Source organism: Sus scrofa, chromosome 18 (genome assembly GCF_000003025.6).
Source record: "Sus scrofa isolate TJ Tabasco breed Duroc chromosome 18, Sscrofa11.1, whole genome shotgun sequence".
Classification (NCBI taxonomy): Eukaryota; Metazoa; Chordata; class Mammalia; order Artiodactyla; family Suidae; genus Sus; species Sus scrofa.
The window spans coordinates 29,493,888-29,518,839 of NC_010460.4; the positions used below are offsets into that span (position 1 = coordinate 29,493,888).

A 24,952-nucleotide genomic window follows, 5' to 3' on the forward strand; every position below is an offset into this window, starting at 1 on the left:
ACTGTTCTGGATGCTGGAGGGATATAGAAGCAAATGCTTAATAACATTATTATTATTACTGGTGGTGGTGGCTGGTCTGGTGAGTCCTCCTAATGCCTATAAAGACAAAGTCCAAAATTCTAATTATTTAGATTAAGAAGCCTGTAAAATGGAAACATCCACACCTGTTGAACAGAATTATTTATAGATAATTAGGTCAGATTTCTTATCTGTCCTCTATTGTTTTTCATTATTCTCTACAGCAGGGGTTGGCATCCCTTTGTGGTAAAGCGCAAGGGAGCAAAATTTTTGGCTTTGAGCACCATCGGGTCCCTGTAGCATATTTTAGTTTAGTCTGGGTTTTATTTTTTTAACCCTTTAAAAACGTAAAAACAATTCTTTTCTTTTTCATTTTACAGCTGCATCTGCAGCATATGGAAATTCCCAAGCCAGGGGTCTTACTGGAGCTGCAGCTGAGGCCTATCACAGCCATGGCAACACTCGATTCGAGCCTCATCTGCTCATGGTAATCCTCATGGAGACAATGTTGGGTCTTAACCCACTGAGCCACAACAGAAACACCTAAAAATAATTCTTAACTTGCTAGGTGTAGAAAAAACAGATCATAGTTTGCCAGCCCTAGCAAATGCTTCTACCTATAGCCCAGTCTGTTTCCTCAGTGTCCTTTGAAGGCACTGTACACAAAGGGAGACAAGATACACAAAACAGCTAACTAATAATGCAAAGTACAAAGAACACCATTGATAGATAAGTTCTGAAAGCATCAGTACAGGTAGTAAATGCTATAATATTAGATAAGGATGAGATCAGAATGGGCTTAAACTGCTGGAGAAGGCTCATGGCAGAGGCCAAATCTGAGTCAGGTCTTAACAGAAGATGGATCAGTAAAGAGGGAAGAGATAAATACTTGGAGCAGAATATATTTTATGTGTATGTGGGTATGAATTCACATACACACGTGTACAAATGCATTTATATACAAATGGAATAAACAGATGTCCACTGTCCTCTTGAGCTATCCCCAGGATTCAAAGGACTCAGAATTCTACAATGCTTAGGGCACTGGAATTCCAAATGCTAAAATGTTTGCTTCTTTATCATCATTTCCTAAGGTGAATCAGATCTAAAACAGACTAAGTCCATGTGGTATTGGTTAGCAGCCTTCATGTTGCCCTTCAATCACAGCCAGGAGTGACAGAGTGATTCATAATGAAAGTTGTTCCAAGTGAGGCAGATTTTAATGCTTAGTGGATGGAAGATTTCTGCTTTTCTTTATTTAGTTAACAAAAATTTAACGTACTTACTCATAGAAGAATAAGAGACACTCAAAAGACAGAACACCAGTCACTCTGCACTAACCAATAAAAGAAAAGCAGTTCCTCCTGTACCGTGTAAGAGCCATGGTCTGTTTATATGTCTAACAGTGTCATGCTCAATAGTAACCGGCTGATGAATGTCATGGTGGAGGGCTAGGAGAGGTGAAACAGACTCCTTCAATTGCGCCCCAATATGTTGTTTAAACTTGTGACTGTTATAGCCTGCCATCACTGTCATCACCTCTTTCCCTTCTTTCCATCTCACCATTATGCAGTAAGTCTACTTCTTTACTTGTTCCTGCCCAGAACTGTCTATCAGAAACCTCAACCTGTGGACCACTCTTCTCACTGGCCAAGGTCCCTGAGGCCTTTACCAAACTCTCTTCTATTCTTATTGCGCTCCATCAAGGTCAAGCTCAAGAAAGTTTCTCTCTGTACCAAGCATGTACTTAGTGCCTATGAAGTGGTGCCACTGGAGTCTAATCCTGTGGCCACAGTAAGCGTGATATTCAAAAAGACTTTCACACTTTTTTTTTTTTGTCTTTTTTTAGGGCCGCACCCATGGCACATGGAGGTTCCCTGGCTAGGGGTCAAGTCGGAGCTGTACCTGCTGGCCTACACCACAGCCTCACAGCAATGCCGGATCCTTAACCCACTGAGAGAGGCCAGGGATTGAACCTGCATCCTCTTGGATACTAGTCAGGTTTGTTACCACTGAGCTACAATGGGAATTCCCTCACACTTAACTTCTTTTCTTTAGCTTGTATATTACTTGAAGTGGTAGATTGATGGTCAATAGTGAAATCTATGGATTCCAAAAGCAAACTTCACTGGAGGGCACTTCTTCTGGCACCATGGCTTGAGCAATGTGCACCAGAGGTGTTGCTAAAGTCCCTCATACAGACTGTATCACCCATTCAAAGGAGAAGTTCTGCTGAAAGGCTTGAGAAAGCCTGAAGGAACACAGAGGTTACTCTTTCTCTTTTTTTTCTCTTCTATGGATTATTTATTTTATTTTATTTTTAATGTCTTATTCTTTTTAATGGCTTTAATTGTATTTTCCCAATTTTGATTATGTACAAAGCTCAGGAATTTCTGTCTATTCACCTTCCTTATCTTCATCTTTTCTTCTTTAATTGTTAAACTTTTGTTCTTTAATCCATCTTCATCCCAAACTGATGGGTGGAGGAGTGTGTGTGTGGTGTGTGTGTGTGTGTCACAGAGAGGGCATAGGAACTTGCCCAGAAAATTTTGCCCAGTGGAACTTTCCAGAAAATTTTAAGTGCTCTTTAACTCTTGGAAACTCTCTAATTCTATAAATTAGTTTTTAGAGATTTTGGGGAAAGAATGAAAAACTGTTTGATAAGAAATTATTTTTACTAATCAGCATTTTAATACATTATTTGAAATATGAGGCTTTGTCATAACTAATTGCACATTTGATAAATGAATATTTTGTTCAAGATATTTTGTTAGGTACTGGAAATGTGGAGATAAAAGGTATAGTACTTATCTTCAAGGGGCTAATAAGGGATCAGTAAACATAGTACCATGAAGTATGGTGAAAGATAAGGTAGAGATAAGCAAAGGGTGCTACTGGAATACACAGGAAAGGCAGCTTTTCCAGAATGGGGAGTTAGGGGAAAGCAAGAGAAGATTTTCTTGGGAAGGAAATGCCTTAGTAGAATTGTAAAAAATAGGGAGAAAGTGTTAACCTGACAAAATGAGTGTTAAAGGGAATTTGAGGAGAGGAAATCATATATCTTAAGGCAGGGTTGTAAGAAAGACTAATGGATCTGGGAACCATATGGATGATAGGGTGACACATATCCAATAAGGGTTTAATATCCAAAACACAGTAAGGAGCTCATATAACTCAACAGCAAAACCAAATAAAAAGTTGAAAAATAGGCAAAGAACCTGAATAGACATTTTTCAAAAAAAGACATACAAATGGCCAACAGGAACATAAAAAATTTCTCAACATCATTAACCATCAAGGAAATGAAATTCAAAATCATAATCAGGTATCATCTAACACCTGTTAGGATGGCTACTATGAAAAAGACAAGGATGGGCAAAAGACCTGAATAGATAGTTTTCCAAGGAAGACATACAGAAGGCCAACAAACACATGAAAAAATGCTCAACATCCCTGATTATTAGAGAAATGCAATCAAAACTACCACGAGATACCACCTCACTCCAGTAAGAATGGCCATCATTAATAAGTCCACAAATAACAAGTGCTGGAGGGGGTGTAGAGAAAAGGGAACCCTCCTGCACTGTTGGTGGGAATGTAAGCTGGTACAGCCACTATGGAGAACAGTATGGAGTACCTTAGAAATCTATACATAGAACTACCATATGACCCACTCTTGGGCATATATCCAGACAAAACTTTCCTTAAAAAAGACACATGAAGGAGTTCCCGTCGCAGCTTAGTGGTTAACGAATCTGACTGGGAACCATGAGGCTGCAGGTTCAATCTCTGGCCTCGCTCAGTGGGTTAGGGATCCAGTGTTGCCGTGAGCTGTGGTGTAGGTTGCAGATGCGGCTCAGATCTGGCATTGCTGTGGCTCTGGCATAGGCTGGCAGCTACAGCTCTGATTAGACCCCTAGCCTGGGAACCTCCATATGCCACAGGAGTGGCCCTAGAAAAGGCAAAAAAAAAAAGACAAAAAAAAAAAAAAAAAAGACACACGCATCCACATGTTCATTGCAGCACTATTCACAATAGCCAACACATGGAAACAACTCAAATGTCCATCGACAGATGATTGGATTAGGAAGATGTGGTATATATACACAATGGAATACTACTCAGCCATAAAAAAGAACAAAAGAATGCCATTTGAAGCAACATGGATGGAACTAGAGACTCTCATACTGAGTGAAGTAAGTCAGAAAGAGAAAGACAAATACCATGTGATATCACATAACTGGAATCTAATATATAGCAGAAATGAACATTTCCACAGAAAAGAAAATCATAGACTTGGAGAATAGACTTGTGGCTGCCTGGGGGGGGGGGCGGAGAGGGAGGGAGTGGGAGGGATTGGGAGCTTGGGGTTAACAGATGCAAACTATTGCTCTTGGAATGGATTTACAATGAGATCCTGCTGTGTAGCATTGAGAACTTATGTCTAGATACTTACATCGCAACACAACAATGGGAGGAAAAATTATGTATACGTGTATGTGTAACTTGATTCCCATGCTGTAGAGTGGAAAAAAATAAATTAAAAAAAAAGAAAAGAAAAAAGACAAGGGATACAAATGCTTGTGAGAATATGAAAAAAGGAACCCTTGCACACCTTTGGTGGGAATGAAAATTGACACAGCCAATAAACAGTATGAAGTTTCCCCAAGAAATTAAAAAAAGAACTACCATATGAACCAGCAGTCCCACCTCAGCAGTCCAAAGGAAACAAAACAAAACCATTATCTCTAAGAGATACTTGTACTTCTATGTTCACTAAAGAACCATTCACAAAGCAAAGACAAGGAGACAAAGTAAATGTTCATCAATGGTTGAATGGGTCAAGAAGATGTGGTTTATATATATATACACACACACACACAATGGAATATTATTCAATATTATTCATTCTTGAAAAGAATGGAATCTTGCCATTTGCGACAATATGGATGACCTGGAGGGTATGATGCTAAGCTGAATAAGCCAGACAGAGAAAAACAGATACTGCATGATATCACTTATACATGGACTCTTATTTTAAAAAGGGAGATTAATAGAAACAGAAAAGTGGCTGCCAGGGGCTGGGTGTGGGTGAGGGAAATAGGGAGAGATTGGTAAAAGGGTACAAACTTTCAATTAAAAGATAAATGAGGTCTGAGGAGCTAATTATAACATGGTGAGCACAGTTGATAACTCTGTATTGTATAATTTAAAACTGCTAAGAGGGTAGCAAAAGAGAAAATGATAAAAAAAAGGAAAGCTGAGTAGGGTAAGGTCTTAGTGGTGTGTTTGAGCTATCTCATACTAGCTTAGGAGCCAAGTGTGAACATTTCATCTTGATTTTTGTTCAGAGACTTCACCTTCATTGCTTGCAGTTGGTTTGGTAGAGGTATTTACACCACAGAGATCTGTAAACATTACAAATCAGGGGCTTCTACTTTCCCTGACCCCTTAGTTAAACATTTGCCAGAATACCACTGAATGTGAAGGAGGACTAGGAAATAGCTAAAGCCAAGGTAAGAAACCCCTTGAATATCATACTAAACAATGTGGATTTTATTCCCAACCCATCAGGGAGCCCTCAAATTATTTCAAGGGATGCAATTACATAAACAGGTTTGCTTTCGAGAAAGATTCCTTCCTTACTCCAGCAGCAGTCTGGAAACAAACAGATTGCTTGGGGATGAGGATGGAGCCAGGGAAATCTAGTTTTATCTTACTGGTACATTTGCAACACACTAATAAAACAAAACCTGTATGGAATGATAATATACAATTTTCTGTTTCTGCTTTGTGTATACAGAGAAGAAAAGAAATGAAAGATTTTTAAAGTTCCTACTTACTATGAATGAGACCAGGTTTTCTTCTGGAGAAGGCACAGGAGAAGCAGACTTAATTGAATGAAGAAGGTTGAAATAGGTGAGATTTCTTTGGAAATATTGTTTCTTGATTAAATAGGTGGTATTATTTGCACCCAAACCTGGTTATGGTACTTAAGAAGTCTTAAATAAGGCTAGTACACAGAATGAGAATGTCAACATGGGTTAATGAATTAGAGAGGTTGTGTAAACTATTACTCAATCCCAAATGAGGGTTTCCTGAGCCACTGGGGAACTGAGATGAGGTTGATAGACAAGAGTAAGTTTCGAAGGAAACAGAGCATTAAACAAACAATAGTTCAGTTTAACATGTGATTCACCTGGAATTTAGAAAGCCTTGCTAGTAGCAAAAAAGGTAAAATGAAGCTATGTCAACATAATTATTAAAGTAATTGTCTAGCCACTCAATGGAACAGAGATTTTATTATACACTGGCAGAGAAAATAGAAAATTTGACTATTACTTAACTAGTTCTTGAATCCTCAGCATATAGAGTATTAAATAAGGCATTAGGAGTTATAACAGCTGGTTCTGAGGGCCCAGAGGGTGCAGGGAAAGCTTTAATATCTAAAGCTCACACAAATACTAAATTAATATTTACTTATGAAAATTTAGGTGTTTACTTTCCAAATATTTAATAATCCTTCTTTTTTCATGAGTTCATCTGCATTCAACTGGATTGTTATCTTATCACTAGGGTCAAAAGATACTCAATATCATACAGTTTACACCATGGCTACCCTAGATCCTATAACAATTTGGAGGTTTTTTTTTTTTTTAATAAAGAACTTTCTTGTTTTAGGTGTAGTAAAGTCCTGGTATGCGTTTTTCTAGGATCTATAACTGTATCACAAAAGGTGAACTTCAAATTTTCAGTGCTGTGGTGAATATGTTTTCCTGTGCAAAATACACTAAAAGCCAACGAAGACAGGAGAGGAGGCATGGGGGCAATTACTGCACCATCAACAACACAGTCAGAATCATGAAAAGCACTGTTTGCTTCAAAATCTGAAATTGAAGGTGCTTTTTTTTTTGGTCTTTTTGCCTTTTCTTGAGCCGCTCTTGAGGCATATAGAGGTCCCCAGGCCAGGGGTCCAATCGGAGCTGTAGCCACTGGCCTATGCCAGAGCCACAGTAACTTGGGATCCAAACCGCGTCTGCAACCCACACCACAGCTCATGGCAACACTGGATCCTTAACCCACCGAGCAAGGCCAGGGATCGAGCCCGCAACCTCATGGTTCCTAGTCGGATTCGTTAACCACTGCACCACGACAGGAACTACCTGAAATTGCTGGTATTTTTTTTACAAGCATTTGATTCTAAAAATGTATCTAAGCGGAAAATACCATAATTGTCACGATTTACCGTAATATGATATCAGTTTTTAAAGCAGGTGCATATTTCAGTCCTCTTTATATATGTCAAAACCCTGTATTTTGACCTTTCAAAGTTAATTACAAGTAATATCTACTATTGTTATACCACCATTTACATACTACTCATCATTTTGCAAATACTGTCTAATATCCTTAATATTGGGCCAGTAACAGAAGTGATCTTGCACTTTGCTCAATTTTACTTGGAATCAATACTTTTCCTATAACTCTTCTGAAATGAGAATGAATTTAGTTGAGAGTATGAAACCCTGCCCCCCTTTTTTCCCCACATCAGCTCTAGATAAACCCAATAAAACTTGTGTTTTTCAAATTAGAAATGCTTCTCAATTACTCTAATATAGTTACTGATTCTTGTTTACCATGACATTTGAGCCACAATAAATTTATATTTAGTGAATAATCAGGTATGTTATACTCTATTGTAAATTCCTCTTCTTTATTAATTTAATTCAGTTCCTTAAGTATCAGGATCATCTAACTTGACCTCACATTCACCTCTGTTACTGCACTTTAGAACATTTCCAAGTCTTGGAACTTCTCATATTAGTGAATATATGAAGAAAAATAATCTCATCTCCCTATTATCTTTTCTGAGGTTTTGTATAACCTCTACTCACACTGTACTCTTATAAACAATTACATTCAAGGTTCTGGTCACTTTACTGGAAAATAAACAGTCTTCTGCCTATAATTATAGCCTTCAGGAAGGGGCAAGTCAGTGACCTTTCTGACTTGTAGGCACAGGAATAAGCCCTGAAGTTTAAATGCCTCCTATTCCCTCATGTTCTCCCTTGGTAAACTCTACTTCTTTCTTGGCCAAACAAAAGTGAACAAAATGAATATAGAAAAGGTGAGAATTTCTTTCTATTCTTTATACATATTTTTTGCATCTGCATTTCAAATCTTTGTGGCTTGTGGAGATGAAAAGAACAATGCTTTTTGTGATCCAGTTATAACAATTTATTTGTAGATTTTTATCAAGGACTTTTGTCCAAACAATGCAGCAAAACAGATGAGTTCTGTTTACTGTATACATCTTTTTGGAAGAGAATTTTTTTTTTTTGTCAAAATCAACACCATTGTCTATGATCTGCAAAGCATATGCTTAAGTACAAAAAAGCATGACAAAGTGCCTAAGACGTTACACTCATTTAGATATTTGAAGGATTAATAGATACAGATAAACATGATTAAAACAAAAGAGAAAGGCAAAATTTTCCTAAAAGCTAGAGAGCATTAGGACAGCATAAAGGCAGCACCAAGTAGAGCGTATGCTCCTTTATGTCCAGTAGGTGCTCACGATGTCCTTGTGAGTCCTGGGAGAACCTGTCCTTCACTTACCCCTCTAGGCCACACGATTCTCATGAGAAGGAAACGGTCTAAAATGGGTGCAGCTGTGTGGAGGATAATTCACAGGTGCAGAAATGAGCCTCAGCATCACATTCCCTTGATTTCCATCAACTTTTACAATTTTGATAGCTTCAAAAGAGCTTCTTTTGTGTGTTTTCAGAATTACATGACTTTTTTTTTTTGTCATAGAACTTGTTGGTAAAAGAACAGTCCCTTCTATCCCCAAGAATTATGATGAGTAGGATCCCAAGTGTTGGCCAAAGAAGAAAGAAGGAGAGAAGAAACAACTTTGATATAAGAAATTCATTTTCAAAGAAGCTGATTACGATGATAGGCTATGAGAGGCGTGAGAGGGAAAGATACCTAAATTATGTCCTTGGCTTCTAGGAATGTACACATTATCTTCTTCATATGAAGAATCACTTAATGAAAAGTAACAATTCATTTAGAAATTAAGAGACAGACAAAGACAAAGAAAAAAGAGAAAGTTTGAAAACACTGAAAACTTTTTTAAAAGAGTGAATTTTTAAAAAGTTAAATTCTCCAACAGTTTTACTTCTTGTGATACCTTTATCTAAGTTTAAAGTAATAGGTACTCATAGTCAGAACCCACTTTAAAAAGCTGCTTAATGCCACAGTATATAGTTAAGACCTCAAGATTATGATATAGGTGATGACTATTAGTTTGTTAAATATTAGCTATGTATTTGACCATGTATTAACGACATAATTGCTTCTTCTAAAATTCTAAGCTTTCTCTAATTAACTTTTAGCTTCATGAAAAAGTTAGCTTTCACCTCCCTAGGGTGGTCTTTTCTGACTACACTACCAAATTTAGATATTCCTCCTCATTTGCATTTGTAGGTATCTATTTTCCCCATACTGTATTTCATAAAATATCATGATGTAATTGTTTGCGGGTATGACTACTTACTGTTATCTCCTCCCATAGTAAGTTTGCTTCGTAAAGACAAGAACCAAGCCAATCTCACTCACCATTGTAATACCAGCAGGGTTAGACACTCAGTAAATGATCTGTTGAATTTCCTGTTGAATCTTAGTTGTATAAATAAATCTTTTCCTCTGTCTCTTGTTGAAAACAACGATTACAAGTTTTTGGTTATTTTATGCACTAAATAAAATGGTTAGGTCTCGAGCACTTGGCTTAAACTAATAAGATGAAAGAACAAGCCTGTAATGTAATTAGCTTAAAATAATTGGAAAATATTGCACATTTTATTGTCAAGATAATTTTTAGAGATATTCGTTTTGCTATTGACTGCCACTGCATAGAGCTCGTAATCTGTTTAGTGCATTAGCACTAAATACTATTGATTCACTCAGCGCTAAAAGACCAATTTAATCTTTGCATTTTTCCCATTTCCTGAGTAGCACCTCACCTATAGTTTAGTTAGTAGTCTGGTTGCTAGATGCAAAAAGGTGTTAATCGGATTTTAAATTTAAAATATCACCAGAAAATTTAGTATCACACTGATTTATATTTTCTGGTATATGGACACAAATTCTAGCAAATCATGAATAAGCCATATATTTTGAGATGACAACTTAGCAAATTTAACTTTCATAAAATCAGGTCTAGAAAAGAATGCCTTATAACTCAAAACAGACCTTAACTCATGCCTTTTACCCAGAACACCATTTTGAAATATCACTTAATCATCTTCATGTCCTCTGATTGATGAATATTTTGGTGATTTACCCAAATCAAACAACTGAAGTCAGACTTTAGCCTGAATTCATAATTTCATTTTTTTGTTTTATAGTTACATCACTAATAAATTAACCATCTCCATCAGTGAACATCGGGAATAGTTAAAACAAGTCTTTAATCCTAGATTAGTATGCATTTGTAAGATATTTTTCTGTCCTCTTGCTGAAAAACTAGAGAATATATTTGAAGGATAGAAGGTAGACACATTTCACCCATTCCACAATAGCCTAGGTCTAAGGTGAAGTGCAAGAAACCTCTTTTCCAAGGCTTTTAGGGTTGAAGTCAACACTGCTCAGCAAGTCATTCAATGCAAATGAAGCTGCCTGGATCATTTTGGTTAGAAAAAATAGATAATTAGCAGGCTGGAATGTATCCAGGATCCTAGAATCACTTACCACATTCACTATTATATTAAAAAAAAATCAAAAGAGTTTTAATGACTTTAAGAGTAGCTGAGCCCCTTGGTTTCATTTCCCTGTTATAAGAGCCCTATACAGGACACTGAAGATGTGACTTAACTGGGCACTGAGTCATTCTGGACTCTGGGTGCCCACTGACTTCAGTATCTGTGCCAATACATGAAAAGGAATGGCAGAAACTCCTGGAGGGTCTTCTATTCAAATTCTGACAGATACTCATTTTTCTTATTAGAGTGAGGAGATAAGAATGCAAGGTGGAATGCCATCAATGAGATAGAAGTCTGCAGTAAGGGTGTAACACCCAAAAATTGATATATTATTTAGAATAAAAAATTCACTATCACTCAAGAAGGTTAATATTCTAATAAAAACCCAAGATCCCATATGCTTGCAGAAGTCTCTAATCACCTAGAGTGTGTATCAGAGCTGTGGCCTCAAAGTTTTATTAACACTTCAGCTTTTCAAAAACCAACTTTAAGATTTATTTATTTATTTTTTGCCTGACCTTATTGTTTGCTCCATTAATTTTACCAAATGAGTCTCCATGTAGACATCAACTACTTAAATAAAACACAGATCACATGATTTGCTTCAAAGGACATTAAGAAGAATGAAGAATTAATTTGCATGTGGTATAGTTAACTCTTAAATACCCATGCACATGTGGTAAATACTATCATGAATTGATATAATCCACAGGTAAAGATTATTTACACTTTTTTACAGGTGACAGTTTCAGCATTAACTGTGTTTTTTTGTCTAGCTTATTAAAATGTCATGTCTTTGTATTGTTTCCTGGGGTGTCCCCATGAATAAGCTACAAAATGGTTTAAAGAAGGGTTAGCAGGAGGACGATAAAAAAAGCAAATGGCATTAATGGCTCACTCTGTAATGTGTTTTCTAATACCCCCAGGGTGTGCCTTGTGATCTCAGAGAATGTTACAAAGTCCTGGAAAGAAAATAATTTTAAATTCCTTTTAATAAAATAATGCAATATGGCTCTTTTCATAGGATGGGTAGAAAGGAGAATTCAAACAAGCAAGTCAGGGAGCGGGGACTCCCTAAGCCCAAGAGAGAATAAAGAACAGTTTATAGAAGGAAAGGAATCAAACATAAAATTAATGAATTTCTACTTAGATTTTTAAAAAGTATATTTAATCCTTCTATCTCAAGGATTTTCTTTCTTTAAAGATTTTGCCTTGGTAGCTATTACATTTGGCATATGGCCAAGATATTTAGTATTTGGAATGAAGAATCCTCAATAACATTTTTCATATAGCATAACGTTCTCTCATTTTGGAGCACAGAAAGTAAAAAAAAACCCTGAAATCTGACTTCACATTTTTCATCCCTAATACAGAATGCGTTCTCTTGAGAGTGCTAGACTGTTTAAAGAAGACATGCCAAACTAGTAAAATTACATGGATGTTATTTGTAACAACGACTCCACATTCTCAGTTCAAATGGTGTGGTGTAGGAGATTATAGATGTATGGCTTATAAAGAGTTATAAATCTTTGTTTATTTTATTAAACATTACGAGACATGCCCTGAGGATGACAGATCAATAATGGTCCTTGTGGTTTCCTGATGGAAGGCTGCAATTATTTTCTTCCATTACAACTTAAATGTAACCCAATTTTACTCATCTATCATCTTTATAATAGTAATAAAGAAACATTAGTGTATGTTTATTTTTCTGCCTATTCCTATTATCCCTTGTTTGCATCTTGTTTTGATTTTGTTTTCATTCAAAATTGTTCTAATTATTTTGCTTTCTTCCTTTGATGGCTCTGAGTGGTGACCCTTTAACTTTGGCACTCTTTGAAACGGAGATGGAAAATTACTACTTTAAGTTTCCTTTATTTTGGGAAGCAGTTGGCTACTCTTTGAATTTGAGTATAAATGATGTTTAAAAAGAAGGAAGCTTAGTACAAACAACCTATGAGGTTGACTTTTTCTGAAACTGCACTATCTACCAACACTTGAAGGCATAATATAACAAATTCTGTTAGCATAATCTTAACAGCATCATAGGTAGTTAGGATTAAAAGTCAGGGAAAGAAGCACATCTTATACCTTCCAGCCTGACTGTATAGTGCAATTCTGATTCAGCTGTCTTTCTACCGCCCGAACCACCACTACTCCCATCTCTCCTTTTTTACTTTTTCTTTTGGAACTATGAAGTCTTAAGGAGGACTTATACGAATTAAGCATTATGGAGGTAAGTCACTCATAAGAGTTAGTGAGGGAAGTAAAAGACCCTCATGAGCAACAGAACCACAATGTGCCTCTTTCAGAAAACAATCCAATAATTTGAATTTGACTTTCTTTATACAAATATTCCTTACAATAATAGCTCCTATTTATTATGTGCCAAGGACAAAGTTAGAGCCTTTATAAACACTATTGCACTTGTCCACATCATAGTCCTGCATGGAGGAAAATGGGTTCATATAGTTTAAATACAACTCTCATGGCCAGACAGAAAATCATGAGGTATAAGTTTGAACCCCGATCTTTTCAATTTCAGTCTTGTGCTGTTAGGCCATGATGCCTCCCAAAGAGCTAAATTTATGGTGATCTTATTGTGCCAGGTACTTTATTATCTCACATTTTTACAAAACCTTGGGAAGTAGGTATTGTTATCTGCATGTTATGAATGAGGAAACTGAGACTCTAAGAATTAAGTAATGTGGCAGAAGTTACCCAGCTGGTACAAAGGAAACCAGGACTTCCAACCAGGTGAGTATGGCACCAAATTGCATGCTTTTCCTGCTCAACTGATCAATTATTGGTCATTAAGATGACCAAGATATTGGTAAAAGTATTTGCTACAAGTCTACTTATATTCTGTCAAATGCTTATATACAGAGCAAAACTTTGATAGTGGGATTGCAAGAAAAAGTATAATGTCACAATTGTATTTTCTGGGTAGGTGAGAGCTATTTCAAGAGCCCTTTTTAATTTCAATTTTGGTTAAAAATCTTTCCAAAATGTGTAATTCTACTTCTATTAGTGAGTATACTATAATTTAGGAAACAGAATCTCTGCTGATTTGGGAACAAAAAATTCCTTCAAACAATATTGATTCTTATTTGGAGCAAACTGGGTCAATGTGTACTGATTCTAGTTCTTTCCTGGAATAACTGTTATATTACTACATTCTTTATGTGATACTGTTACAGATTCCAGTTAATGTGCTTAAAATGAAATTTGAATAGTTTATCCCCAAATAGAAGGTGAGGTGTTTTTTTTTTAATGCCCAAATTTGGGAATTTACAAAGTCTTCAATTATGAGGCATTTTCTCAGTTACTTTATTTTGAATAATAATGTGCTCTTTTAGGGAATACCCATTAGCCTAAGACAACTTCAATCAATACTAATTTAGGATTCTTATAGATGTCGAATGATGAATGGGTAAAAAAGGTAGTAAAGATATTTAAGACTAAAGATTTAATTATTTGTGGGTGTATAATCTCATAATTGTAAATATTGGATATCATTGTAAACAAATCCTTTAAGAATCACTTTCAAAAGCAACGGAGAAAATGATTACATTGTAGAGATCAAGAATATATTCTTACAGAACAGCTATTTTAATCAACATGAATGGATAATTACATGATACATTAATTACATTAATTATATTATACATTATATATTATTTATATATAAACAAACATATTAATTTTATTAATTATATTTAATGGATATTTAATTACATGAATGGATATCTGTGGCTTGGTATAAGTTTTCAGAAATAGTATCATTATACTGTTATGATTATATATAGCATCATCAAGTTATGAAGCACAAATAACTCAGAGGTGAAGACGATGTGCTCTGGAAACTACCAGATGACTCCAATAAAGATTTTAGTGATGTCATCATTATGAGATGATGTATATGAAAAGTTTGCACAGATGCTTTCATAAAACATGAGAGTAGAAAAAACAACATAATATATGACCTAAAATAAGCAAGTCAGGTCTGATATACCTGCTGGACCCTTAGACTCTAGAAGTCCCTTTCCTGGTGCTTTGTCTGATGCTGTGATAGAAAAGTGTTTTGCATAGGGCAGAAGCTCAAGGAGAACCCAGCTGTGCTCTCACACTGAGGACTGGGCAGAAGCCTTGGTGGAAAGTTACTGCTGCAGCTTTCTTAACTTTGTCCGCAAAGCACAATGGTCCCTTCATAAAGATCTGATTGATTAGACATATTAATAACAAAACTGTAATATATGTGCCTATTCACTAAACGTTATGCCAAAACAAAAACTCAGTTCCAAGAAATTGTTAGATGGGTCACCTGATGTCTTTGCCAAGTAAATTTGCCAAGACAAAATGGAGTTGTTGTATTGCTTTGAGTCTTTCCAAACATACTTGGTCTTGTAAATCATTTTGGTTTCGTGTGAGTAACAGCTCTGGGTGTCTTCATTTTATGATGAAGCTTGGAAATGATTGTATGCTGATTATTGGAACTATCTGAGGTTTTTCTGTGACATGTATATGAAAACCGAGAACGTGGGTAGTCTCATTCTTGGAATAATTTTGACCTTTAGTAACCAGAGAAGATAAACAGACAAATAAATAGAGGAGATTTGAAGGTATTTGTTTTTATGGAATTTGGCTAGTGTAAAAGCTGGCTTTCCTTGTAAGACTATGTTGGCAAGTTCTGTCTTGTTTCCCACAAGAATTTTTTGTGATGGGAGTGATAATGGTTTCAGGTGTGGCTGGTACATTTTGGGCATTTTTCCTGGGAGATAAAACTGACCTGAATTTCACTGGGTAACCCTGCCTTTTTGTTCCCTTTGGAACACTAAAAAAGTCAAAGAGGTAGGATAAAGTTCAGTTGTGTTTTGAGAATTCCTAGAATAGATAAATACTTTTACATAGGGGGCAAAATGTACAAAATAAAACAATGAGAATAAGATATCAATATATCCTTGTAAGGTAAAGTCTCTTTTTAATTTTTAACAGAACAAGATTTAAATAGCAAAGTCATGTGCTTTAGAGGCCCTGCAGGAATTCCTAATAGACTCTTTTTTAAACTTGTGTTTCTGAAGCAATTTATTGGATGCAGGAAAAGTGTTTTCTCTGAAATGCTATTAATATTACACTAATTCCAGGTTTCTAAAAGTCTTTTCATTTCCTTTCATTCTTTTGTATTTTCTAGCAAGAAGAGGCAACCTCATGAGGAATCCCATTGCTTCTCACAGATTTTGCAACATATATTAAATGTATTCACGGATAAATAAGTCTTAATTGGGATAAGTATGTATGTATGTATTTTATGTATATTCATAGACTGGAGGAAGAAGAAAGGGAAGTTAATCTTTAGTTCACCAAAAGACAGATTTATTTTCTCAAAAGTGTTTTTCTAACTTTATAAATAAATTACTTTGAGATTCCATCTGGAGAAGTATCCCAGACATTTCAGCAAATGTTTCTGAATTCATACGTCCTTGGTACCTTTCTGCAAATTATATACTTTTCTCTTATTGAGAACATGTTTAATATTCTTCCTGCTTACAATGATAACCTTTACTACTTAGACTAAAAACTGCTAGAGTAAGTGAGATATACATTTTCAAAGCCAAATTGCCTTTAGAAAAGATGTGCTATTTGTTCATCCAATTATGACCACTAGTGGTCATTACTTTAGGAGGCACAGCCTGGTCTATATGTTCAAATCCGGGCTGAAACCAACAAAGCCCAAGGCACAATAGACTCCCAATTTGATGCTCTTCCTCTAGCATCAAGTGATCTGACGACTAGCAGGAAAAATCCTCTAGTAGTAGTAGAAAAATCCTCTACTAGTAGTCTTTATTATATCTAAATCAAAGCAACAAAGAATTTCCCTAACACTTTCTGTCAAAATATCATTTCATGTAACTGCGATCATTAACCAAAAATATTTATATCTATAAATTTCAAATATCAACCAGGTTAAAAAGCACCAAATTAGAACGTGGTAGACACATGCCTATTAAAGCAGGAAGTCCATAAGTGAAGTCAAAATCTAAAGGAGAGATTTGAGAGCAAAAATTTCATATCTAGTTTTCTAATTTATTCATAGAAGTATATTAGCACACTTAAAAATGTTTTATATCTCAACATTTTAGAAGGGATTTTGTTTGTTTGCTTTTGGGTAAATTCCTTTAAGTATTGCTAAGAATATAGACCGCTTATTCATATATCAGTGAGCAAATGGGGGTCTCATAAAAAAGTCTGCAAAACCTACAAATTAACTTGAGCAACTTACTCTAAAAGTTGTAAAGATTGCATGGGATCTCAATAACTGTATTTCACAGGAACTGTTGTTGTATTAAAATTTATGTACATATTACCACAACTACTAAAACTTATATGAGAAATAAGTTTAATAATCTGAAAAATGATGGCAAACATGTAAACACAAATTGTAAAAATATTTTATATTTTCTTTTGGTAATCACATTAAATTTTTCTCAAGTTATGACTTACCTTTAAACGAAGATTCAATTTCTAAATTTTCTTGGAAAGAATTAGCAGATATTTTGGGTAAAAACCATTTACCAAGCACCAAAAAGCCTTTGATAGTCTTTTCTAGACTGATTATCAGTTCTGACTTTTACCACATAATATGTAAGTAGGGGACCTGTGGTGACTTACCCTGTTGAAGCAGTGTTCATGGTTGGGGCCATAAAAATGCTGGAGACATCTCACATTGTTTTTGTTGACAATCTTGTTGAAGAATTCATTGACATATTTCACAGGGAATGCACAGACGGCAGAGCGATTCATTGGTTCGGCAGAATCTGGCTTGCTTTGTGCAAATACCCCATAGAGAATGTCATCATTCAGGTTGGCACCTATTTGCTTAGCGAGCTGAGTCCCAGGCTTACTGACATATGCAGCTTGGAGAATATTGAACACTTCCTCCCTTGTGGATCTCTTTCTTCTCTTTTCTGTGAGAATACACTCCAGAGGCATTTCCATGTAGGAATGCAATCCAGAGTCTACAGAACAGAACCTGATTATTCTTGTGTGAAAAGTCTGAGCGTCGAGAGTTTCCCGTTGGACTGTCAAAAAGTAAATAAAATGGTTGCTTTCAAAGGCATGGACATACTTAATGGGGTAGGAATCTCGGAACTCAGGTAGAACATCAATATAGGACTGGTCTGTCAAAAACTTAAAACCATCTTGCGTTTCCTTTAGCCTTCTCACTGATATTGAATGCAATGAATGATCCGGAAGGTAAGAAGAATTTATGGTATTACCCACGAAGAAGTTGATGAACCGGTCCTTTTCAGACAGCAGGACTTTGGTTCCCAGCGCACTCACCACACAGTCAGGACACTGGCTGGGCTCTTCATCTACCTGTGGGGAGTACATGCAGTGAACCTCTGACTTGATGTCAGCGATATTATCAGGTGGAAGGACATGCCGCTGGCAGGTCCCTCTGTGGACACTGCCGCAGCTAATGAGTTGGTCATCATAATACGTGTCAACAAGCAGAGCCATGTTGATGTTATCTCTCCAAATGCCACCTGATAAATTGGCTTTGTGGCTGCAGTCCTGACATGGGAAACAATCTGGGTGTTCCAGCACGGGCCCAGTTTTGTACTCAGCAACCTTCCGAAGGTCTATGTCATTTAAAACATAAATGTAGTTAAGGGCACCCAGGTAAATGTGATGCTTGTGTAAAACGACATTCTGAATGGGTGTTTCCGCAGTGAAGTTAGGAAGCTGATATTGCATGTTCAAATTCATCGTGGACTTTACCAGTGCCTCTTTACACTCTCCCTTGCTCTTCTGCACCAAGGTAAACAGAAGCACAAGGATGCCAGGTGCAAGCACAGCAGGGGCCTTCATGGTGAGAAGTTTATCTGTCAAAACATGTTCAAGGCGAGAACAGTTTAGTTGTCACTAGAAACAGAGAAGAAACTGAAAGAACTTTACCAGTTAAATTATGAGAAATAAGTCTTCCTAACTGGAATTTTTACATTGAGTGAAAACAAAAAACTCTAGCTGGTTTCACATAAAGATGTATTGTGCAGTTGGATATGACTCTACACAGTTTAATTTTAGAACTCAACCCATGAACAAGTAATTTTAGAGACCCATTATGAGATGCAAACAATGTTCTGTATTAAGAACGATACAGCAACTAAGTTAGACTCATTCAGCAGTGAAATCAGAAACATAGCAAATTTCTTTCTTAACCCCTTGCTGGTTGTTTAATGTGGTTTAATATCTGTGGTTAATGACTAGGTTGATATTTAAACTTTCTCAGTCAAGTAAAGGAATTGTGGTGCAGATTCATTTATCCTAGAAATCACAGCAGGCATTGTTTCCTTGGGAGCATGTAGAATTACTAGGCTAAATTTAGCTTCCTTTTGGAAGAAAACAATCATAAATTCTAGAAGCAATATGATCACATGCTGTTATAGGATTTTTTTTGTGTGTGCAGAGGAAAGGTACAGTTATAATTTGGCTATAACTGACCTATTGTTTTGGATAGACAAATATTTAACTTAATGTAAGATCACTGGGAATGTAAAAACAGCAAGCTGAAAATGTATTAAATAAAATATCTTTAGGACTAAAGTCCTAGAATTATTTCTCAGGGAAAAACAACATATTGTTCATTACCAAGTCAAAAGCTATTTCGTTAAAAGAACATTATTTTTACATTCCATTGTATGCATGTGGACAGTCATTTTACTGGGAGACATGAGTGGATTTGTTATTCAGGTTTTAAAAACTTAATATGCACCTTATAACCATAGTGAGTTCTACTTATAACAGCTATAGGCTGTTGGTGGATTAGAAAGGAGACACATTAGAAGCAACAGAATTGAAATAATTATTACTTTTTTCCCTTTTAAAATGCATAATTCTGACAGGACAAAGGAATCCTCGAAAAACATACTAGGCGTTATAATTATGCCAAAGATTAACTCTAGGTCTACCAAACCACAACAGAATTCACTGAGTAACTAGTATGTACATGGCTTTGTGCTTACACTATGGAAAGTGGCAGGTGGCACTTACCTTTCAGTGAACCTATAGTGTGGTTGAGATAATATACATATGCAAATTACTATAATACACAGCATTATAATACCCTATATAGCACAAACCAAAAGCTAAAAGCCTCAAGAGAGAAAGGCATGGCTTGTACTTAGGATTACTATGATCACGATAAATACGAACAAGCCCAATATGTTGTGAGGTCCAGAAGAGAAAGGCCAATGTCTGTTTGGCTTATCATTCTATCTCAAGGACTTGACACAGAGCCTCGAACACAGTAGGTGTTTAAATTTATGTTGGATAAATGAGTGAATAAAAATTAAACAATAAGTTCGAAGCCAAAGAATAGATTAGTATAGTAGCCAGAACTTGAAAGCAAATCTTTTGACTCAAAAATCAAAGATAATTTTACTCTATTAGATTGTTAGGAATTATAGGCATTATTTAATAGTTTTGAGTAGGAGAGTCATATAAGCAAGGTTTTACTCTGGGCAATTGATCTTGAGGCAAAGTGGCTTAGAGTCGGGAGAACCTGGTAATGGGAAGACCAGATGACAGGCTATTATTATAGGCATAACGAGGTAATAAGCGCCAGAACGAAGATGGCTGCCCCAAGAATAGAAAGGAAGGAATGAATGAGAGACATCTTTGAATAAAAAGATTTGATACCTAAATTGGTGGATACACAAAGGATAAGGCAAAGATAACTAGCATCATCTGAGGAAAAGTGGAAAAAGTTGTAAAACCACAGTAGTTAGTAGGATGAAATTAGGCTAAAGATCAAGGAATATGGTAAGTTGGTATTAAATATATTAACTTTGATACATTATTGAGGAATGAGTGAAAATGTTCTGCTACAGGGATGACTAGTAGGGTTTACTTTGTTCACCAGGAAGCAGATGGCTGGAATAAGTGAAGACTGAAGATTCCAAGCAGACAGAGCATTTGTGCCAAGCAATAGGGAAGAATAATGAGAAAGGTTTTGAAGAGAAGCCTGCCCTTCCTGAGAAAGCAGCACGATTGGGTGACACACTGTCCATCTTGGATGAGACAGTGGCAAGAAGAAGCATGAGTACCAAGTGTCTGCCAGAACTTGATCTTAGTGGAATGATTAGGATTCTATTCAGGAAACAAATAAACTTTGCATGTTATCTGCACAGAGGTGATGATTATAACCAAGAATCAGTATGTTCATGGAGGGACAAGATGAAGGAAGACAAGGCAAATGAACCAGGTCTTGGTTACCTGCACTGGAGAAACAAATGAAGGAATCAAGGAAGATAAATTCAGGGAGGCGTCAAGAGAGTCAATATTCCACTGTATCAAAGAAGGCAAGCGAGGATCTCAAGAAAGTGCACGTGGTCCACACAAACGCTCCTATTGACCTTCAAAAGAATAGTTTCAGGAGATTCAATAGTGGTATCAGATGCTAAATTGCAATGGGATGTGTGAAGAGGAAGTACAATGTTTGTCAGAGGAAGGACAAGCAGACGGCAGTATCAGGATCAGGAGGACTTTATTTTTAAATTGCAGGAAAGCCATATGATTATTTGCAGATCTTCTTTGCTTCTACTAACATTTGTTGGGTATCTATTCAGAGCTAGGCACTGGAGTAGGTTCTGGGAACACAGAAACACAGTGCCTTTCCCCGGGAAGCTCATAGTCACTTGGTGGAGGGACTGAGAGACAGAAAATATGGGAGGAAACCAGGAAATGATGCCACAGTTGAGTTTTGAAAGAGGTTGAGGAGTGGAAATTTCTAATGGAAGAGCAGTTTGTGCAAAGATATTTGGCAGGACAGAGCAGAGGAGGCAATCAGGACAAATACAAGTAGTTGAGCCTAGAGAAGAGGGAAAAATGGCAACTGAGGGAAAAAGAGGGTCATAAAAATTGTTGTAGTAATACTGCAAGGGATCAAACAGAGGCATTTCCAAGAGCCCTGAAACATAAGAGAGGTCACTTTTCCTGAGACAGTAGGAAAGGATGAGAAGTCAGATAAAGATATAGGGACATTTAAGGAGTTCAGGGCATATGATCTCAATGTTCTAAAAATGAATTAGGAGGAATTCTCATTGTGGCTTAGTGGTTTAAAGACCCAATGTTATTTCTGTGAGGATGTAGGTTCCATCCCTGGCCTTGTTGATCAATGGGTTAAGGATCCAGCATCGCTATAAACTGCAGCATAGGTCACAGATGTGGCTCAGATCTGGTGTTGCTGTGGTCATGGCATAGACCCCAGCTGCACCTCTGATTTGACGCCACCCTGGCCCAGGAACATTCATATGCCAAGGGTGGGGTCATAAAAATTAAAATAAAATAAAATAAAATAAAATAAAATAGGGTATATGACCATCTACTGAAATTGATGGTTATAGAGGAGTAACGAGGGACTTCAGAGTGAAGGAGGAGGTTTAGAGTATCTAAAGCAGGGCATGCAAACTGAGGTCAACAAGAAATGAAAGAAAGGATTGTAGAGTAGCTTTGAGGATTCCTTGAAGTTAAGAGACAATGTATATGATTTTTTCTTAACATTCATGAGATATGGGAGAAACCTAAGGAAGAAGGTCAAGGACAAAGTGATTTTCATGATCCAAATGAAGGCATCTGATTGGCTAGAAAACTATAGTTGGGCCAGAAGGCAAAGTTAAGCTTCATTAAGGTAAAATAAAAGTAACATGTGTTGAGTGCTTGCTAGGCATTCTGTTAAATCCTCTTATTTGCTCTTCATAAACACCCTGTGAAGTAGGAAGTATTATTATTCTCCATTTATAGATGAGCATTGCCAAAAGTCACACAGTTAGTACCGGATTCAATCCCAAGCCTGGCTGACAGGAATCTGTCCAGGCTGTTGAATGCTTCACTCACACTGAAGCAGTTTCCTGAGCTAAGAGGGAGAGTGCATGGCAGCAGAAGTTAGAGCTCTGGTTCCAGCCCTTTCCCTCTCTGGCTATGTGACTTCAGGCAATTCATCCACCTCTGAGTCCCAGGGTCCAATAGCTTCACATGACTATTTTTAGTATCAAAAGAAATCTCCTCTTTGAAAGCACTTTTATTGTTACATAGCGCATATAAATATAAATGAATATATATGTAATCTTATTATTTTCATATACAATTCTATTTTGAAATGTATTAGAAAATTTTTGGTGCTGGTAGGGGAGCAGAGGAAAAGAAAAGGATTTGGGACAAGTTGAAGAAAAGGATTTGGGATAAGTTGTCCTATTAGAAGACAAATACAAACTACAGACTCCAAATGTTATCTAAACCTAAATGGTGTGGAAAAATTAAATGCATTTCTCAATATGGTATCAGGATACCTTCTAAAATTCAAAACATTAGCCTAATATGTAATTTATCACCATATTTTATCTAGAAAAAATAATAAGGAAAGAAAATAAATGAACTGTTACTGCCAAAATTAAAAAAAAAAGCATTACAACAGATTTGCATCTTAATTAATGCCCATTAATGCAGTGTGGAGGAGAACGACTTTTTTCTTCTAGGTGTTTTTGATCATATCAAAATGATCTTCAAAAAAAAATCTTAGGTACTATATTAGATTATGTTCTAAAAATAAGGTTCATATGGTAAGGCTGGTACATAAGTTGCTCACGGTACTAAACCTCAGTTAATTAGAATCTAAGAAAATGTACAAATGTATTAATGGGCTTTTTTGTTATCTCACTTGATGAGATGGCAAATCCTAAGAAAACCAGTAGGGAAGGAGGATTTTTTTCTATTTAAGGAAAAAACCCTACAGAATACCCCTGGAGTTAGTAACCCAGTCTCCTATACCTCCTTTACATTTTCTTGATAGCAAAGTAAAGCTATTTTTCAGCGTGAAAAATCAAAGAAAGGCTAATAAAATTTTTTATTAAAGCAAAAATATAGGACTAAGACCCACGTCAACAATAGAAGTTTTAATTAAAATAGGGGTTTCTGTTTAACTCTTAGATAATGACAAAACTTAAACATTTTATTTCTTTGATTAGTCTAATTAATTAAGGCCTTCCCCATTAACAATGGTGTGTGTTGGTCAGATGAGATCTTTTCTAGGAAATGTTTGTGTCCTTCACAAGGAATAGAGGAATACTTTCAGAGGTATTGCTGTTGAACTATGCACCCTGATGACACTGCAGTTAACTGAGTGAGAGCTGAGTGATCAAGTCCACAGGCTCTGGAGACCGAATACAGGGTTTGAATCCACTCAGTCTTTGTGACTTTGGGTAAATTTTTCTGAGCCTCTATTTTCTCATCTGAAATATAGGAGTGATTATAGTACCTGTTTCACCGATGATTGCTCTGAGGATTCAATGAGTTAATGCATATAAACCACTAAGAGCAGTGTTTGGCACATAGTAGGCTAATAACGATTCTCTCTTATTGTTTGTTCTAGCCCACAAAAAATACTTTTTAGGCATCTACTATGTTTCAGATACTGTGCAGAATGCTGAATATACAAAAATAAATAAAACACTTTCTGTCAGTGAGATCTCAGACTAGTAGGGGAGGCAGACTAACAGACCATAGCTTAAACTCAATGTGGAAAGGTCTAAAGGATCCCCTCAAGGGGAACTTAACCAGGCTAGCGGAGTCAGGCAGGCTTACCAATCAATCAGTCCTGGTCCTTTTCTCACAATGCATTCACAATATTGATGCTCAGCATGGGAAGTGGGGGGGAAGCAGGTGTTAGTTGTGGCAGTTCAGCTAAACAGCTGTATGACCCAAAGCCAGTCATCTAACTCCTTTGGCCTTAGCTGCTTCCTTATTTGTAAAATTATAGTGTTGAACAAGTTGTGTGCTGGAGCACTCCTGAACTGGCTAAAGATAGCCTATCATGTGCATCTCTTTCCAGCTTGTGTTTAGTGACCTCATCTTGGTAGCTTAAATTCCGCCATGTTGAGAGTATCTACATGATAGAAATTGGCAAACACTACAATTCAGGCTTCCCCCCACCCCCCGGAGGGATGGTTATTAAATACTTATAAGTGTACTCCCAGGTTGAAAAAATGAACTCTAAAGTATTTTCCATTTCTAATAATTTTGAACTCTGAGATTGTTTGTCTACAATTATATTTTACTCTGATACCATTGAACTGGCATATATTGCTTTGTCTATCCATATCATCTGCCAG

General features: G+C 36.4%; 1 protein-coding gene across 5 annotated transcripts in view; it reads right to left on the minus strand.

The window, feature by feature from the left end:
* Positions 1 to 24,952, minus strand: part of MET (met proto-oncogene (hepatocyte growth factor receptor)) — a 115,483-nt gene that overhangs the window by 67,844 nt on the left and 22,687 nt on the right. For 2 of the 5 annotated variants that reach the window (XM_021078532.1, XM_021078533.1), the window contains exon 2: positions 17,454 to 18,670. The exons of 1 other annotated variant lie outside the window; for it this stretch is intronic. In XM_021078532.1, the coding sequence (XP_020934191.1) occupies positions 17,454 to 18,656 (1,203 nt within the window). In that variant the 5' untranslated portion in view covers positions 18,657 to 18,670. 5 annotated transcript variants of the gene reach the window in all.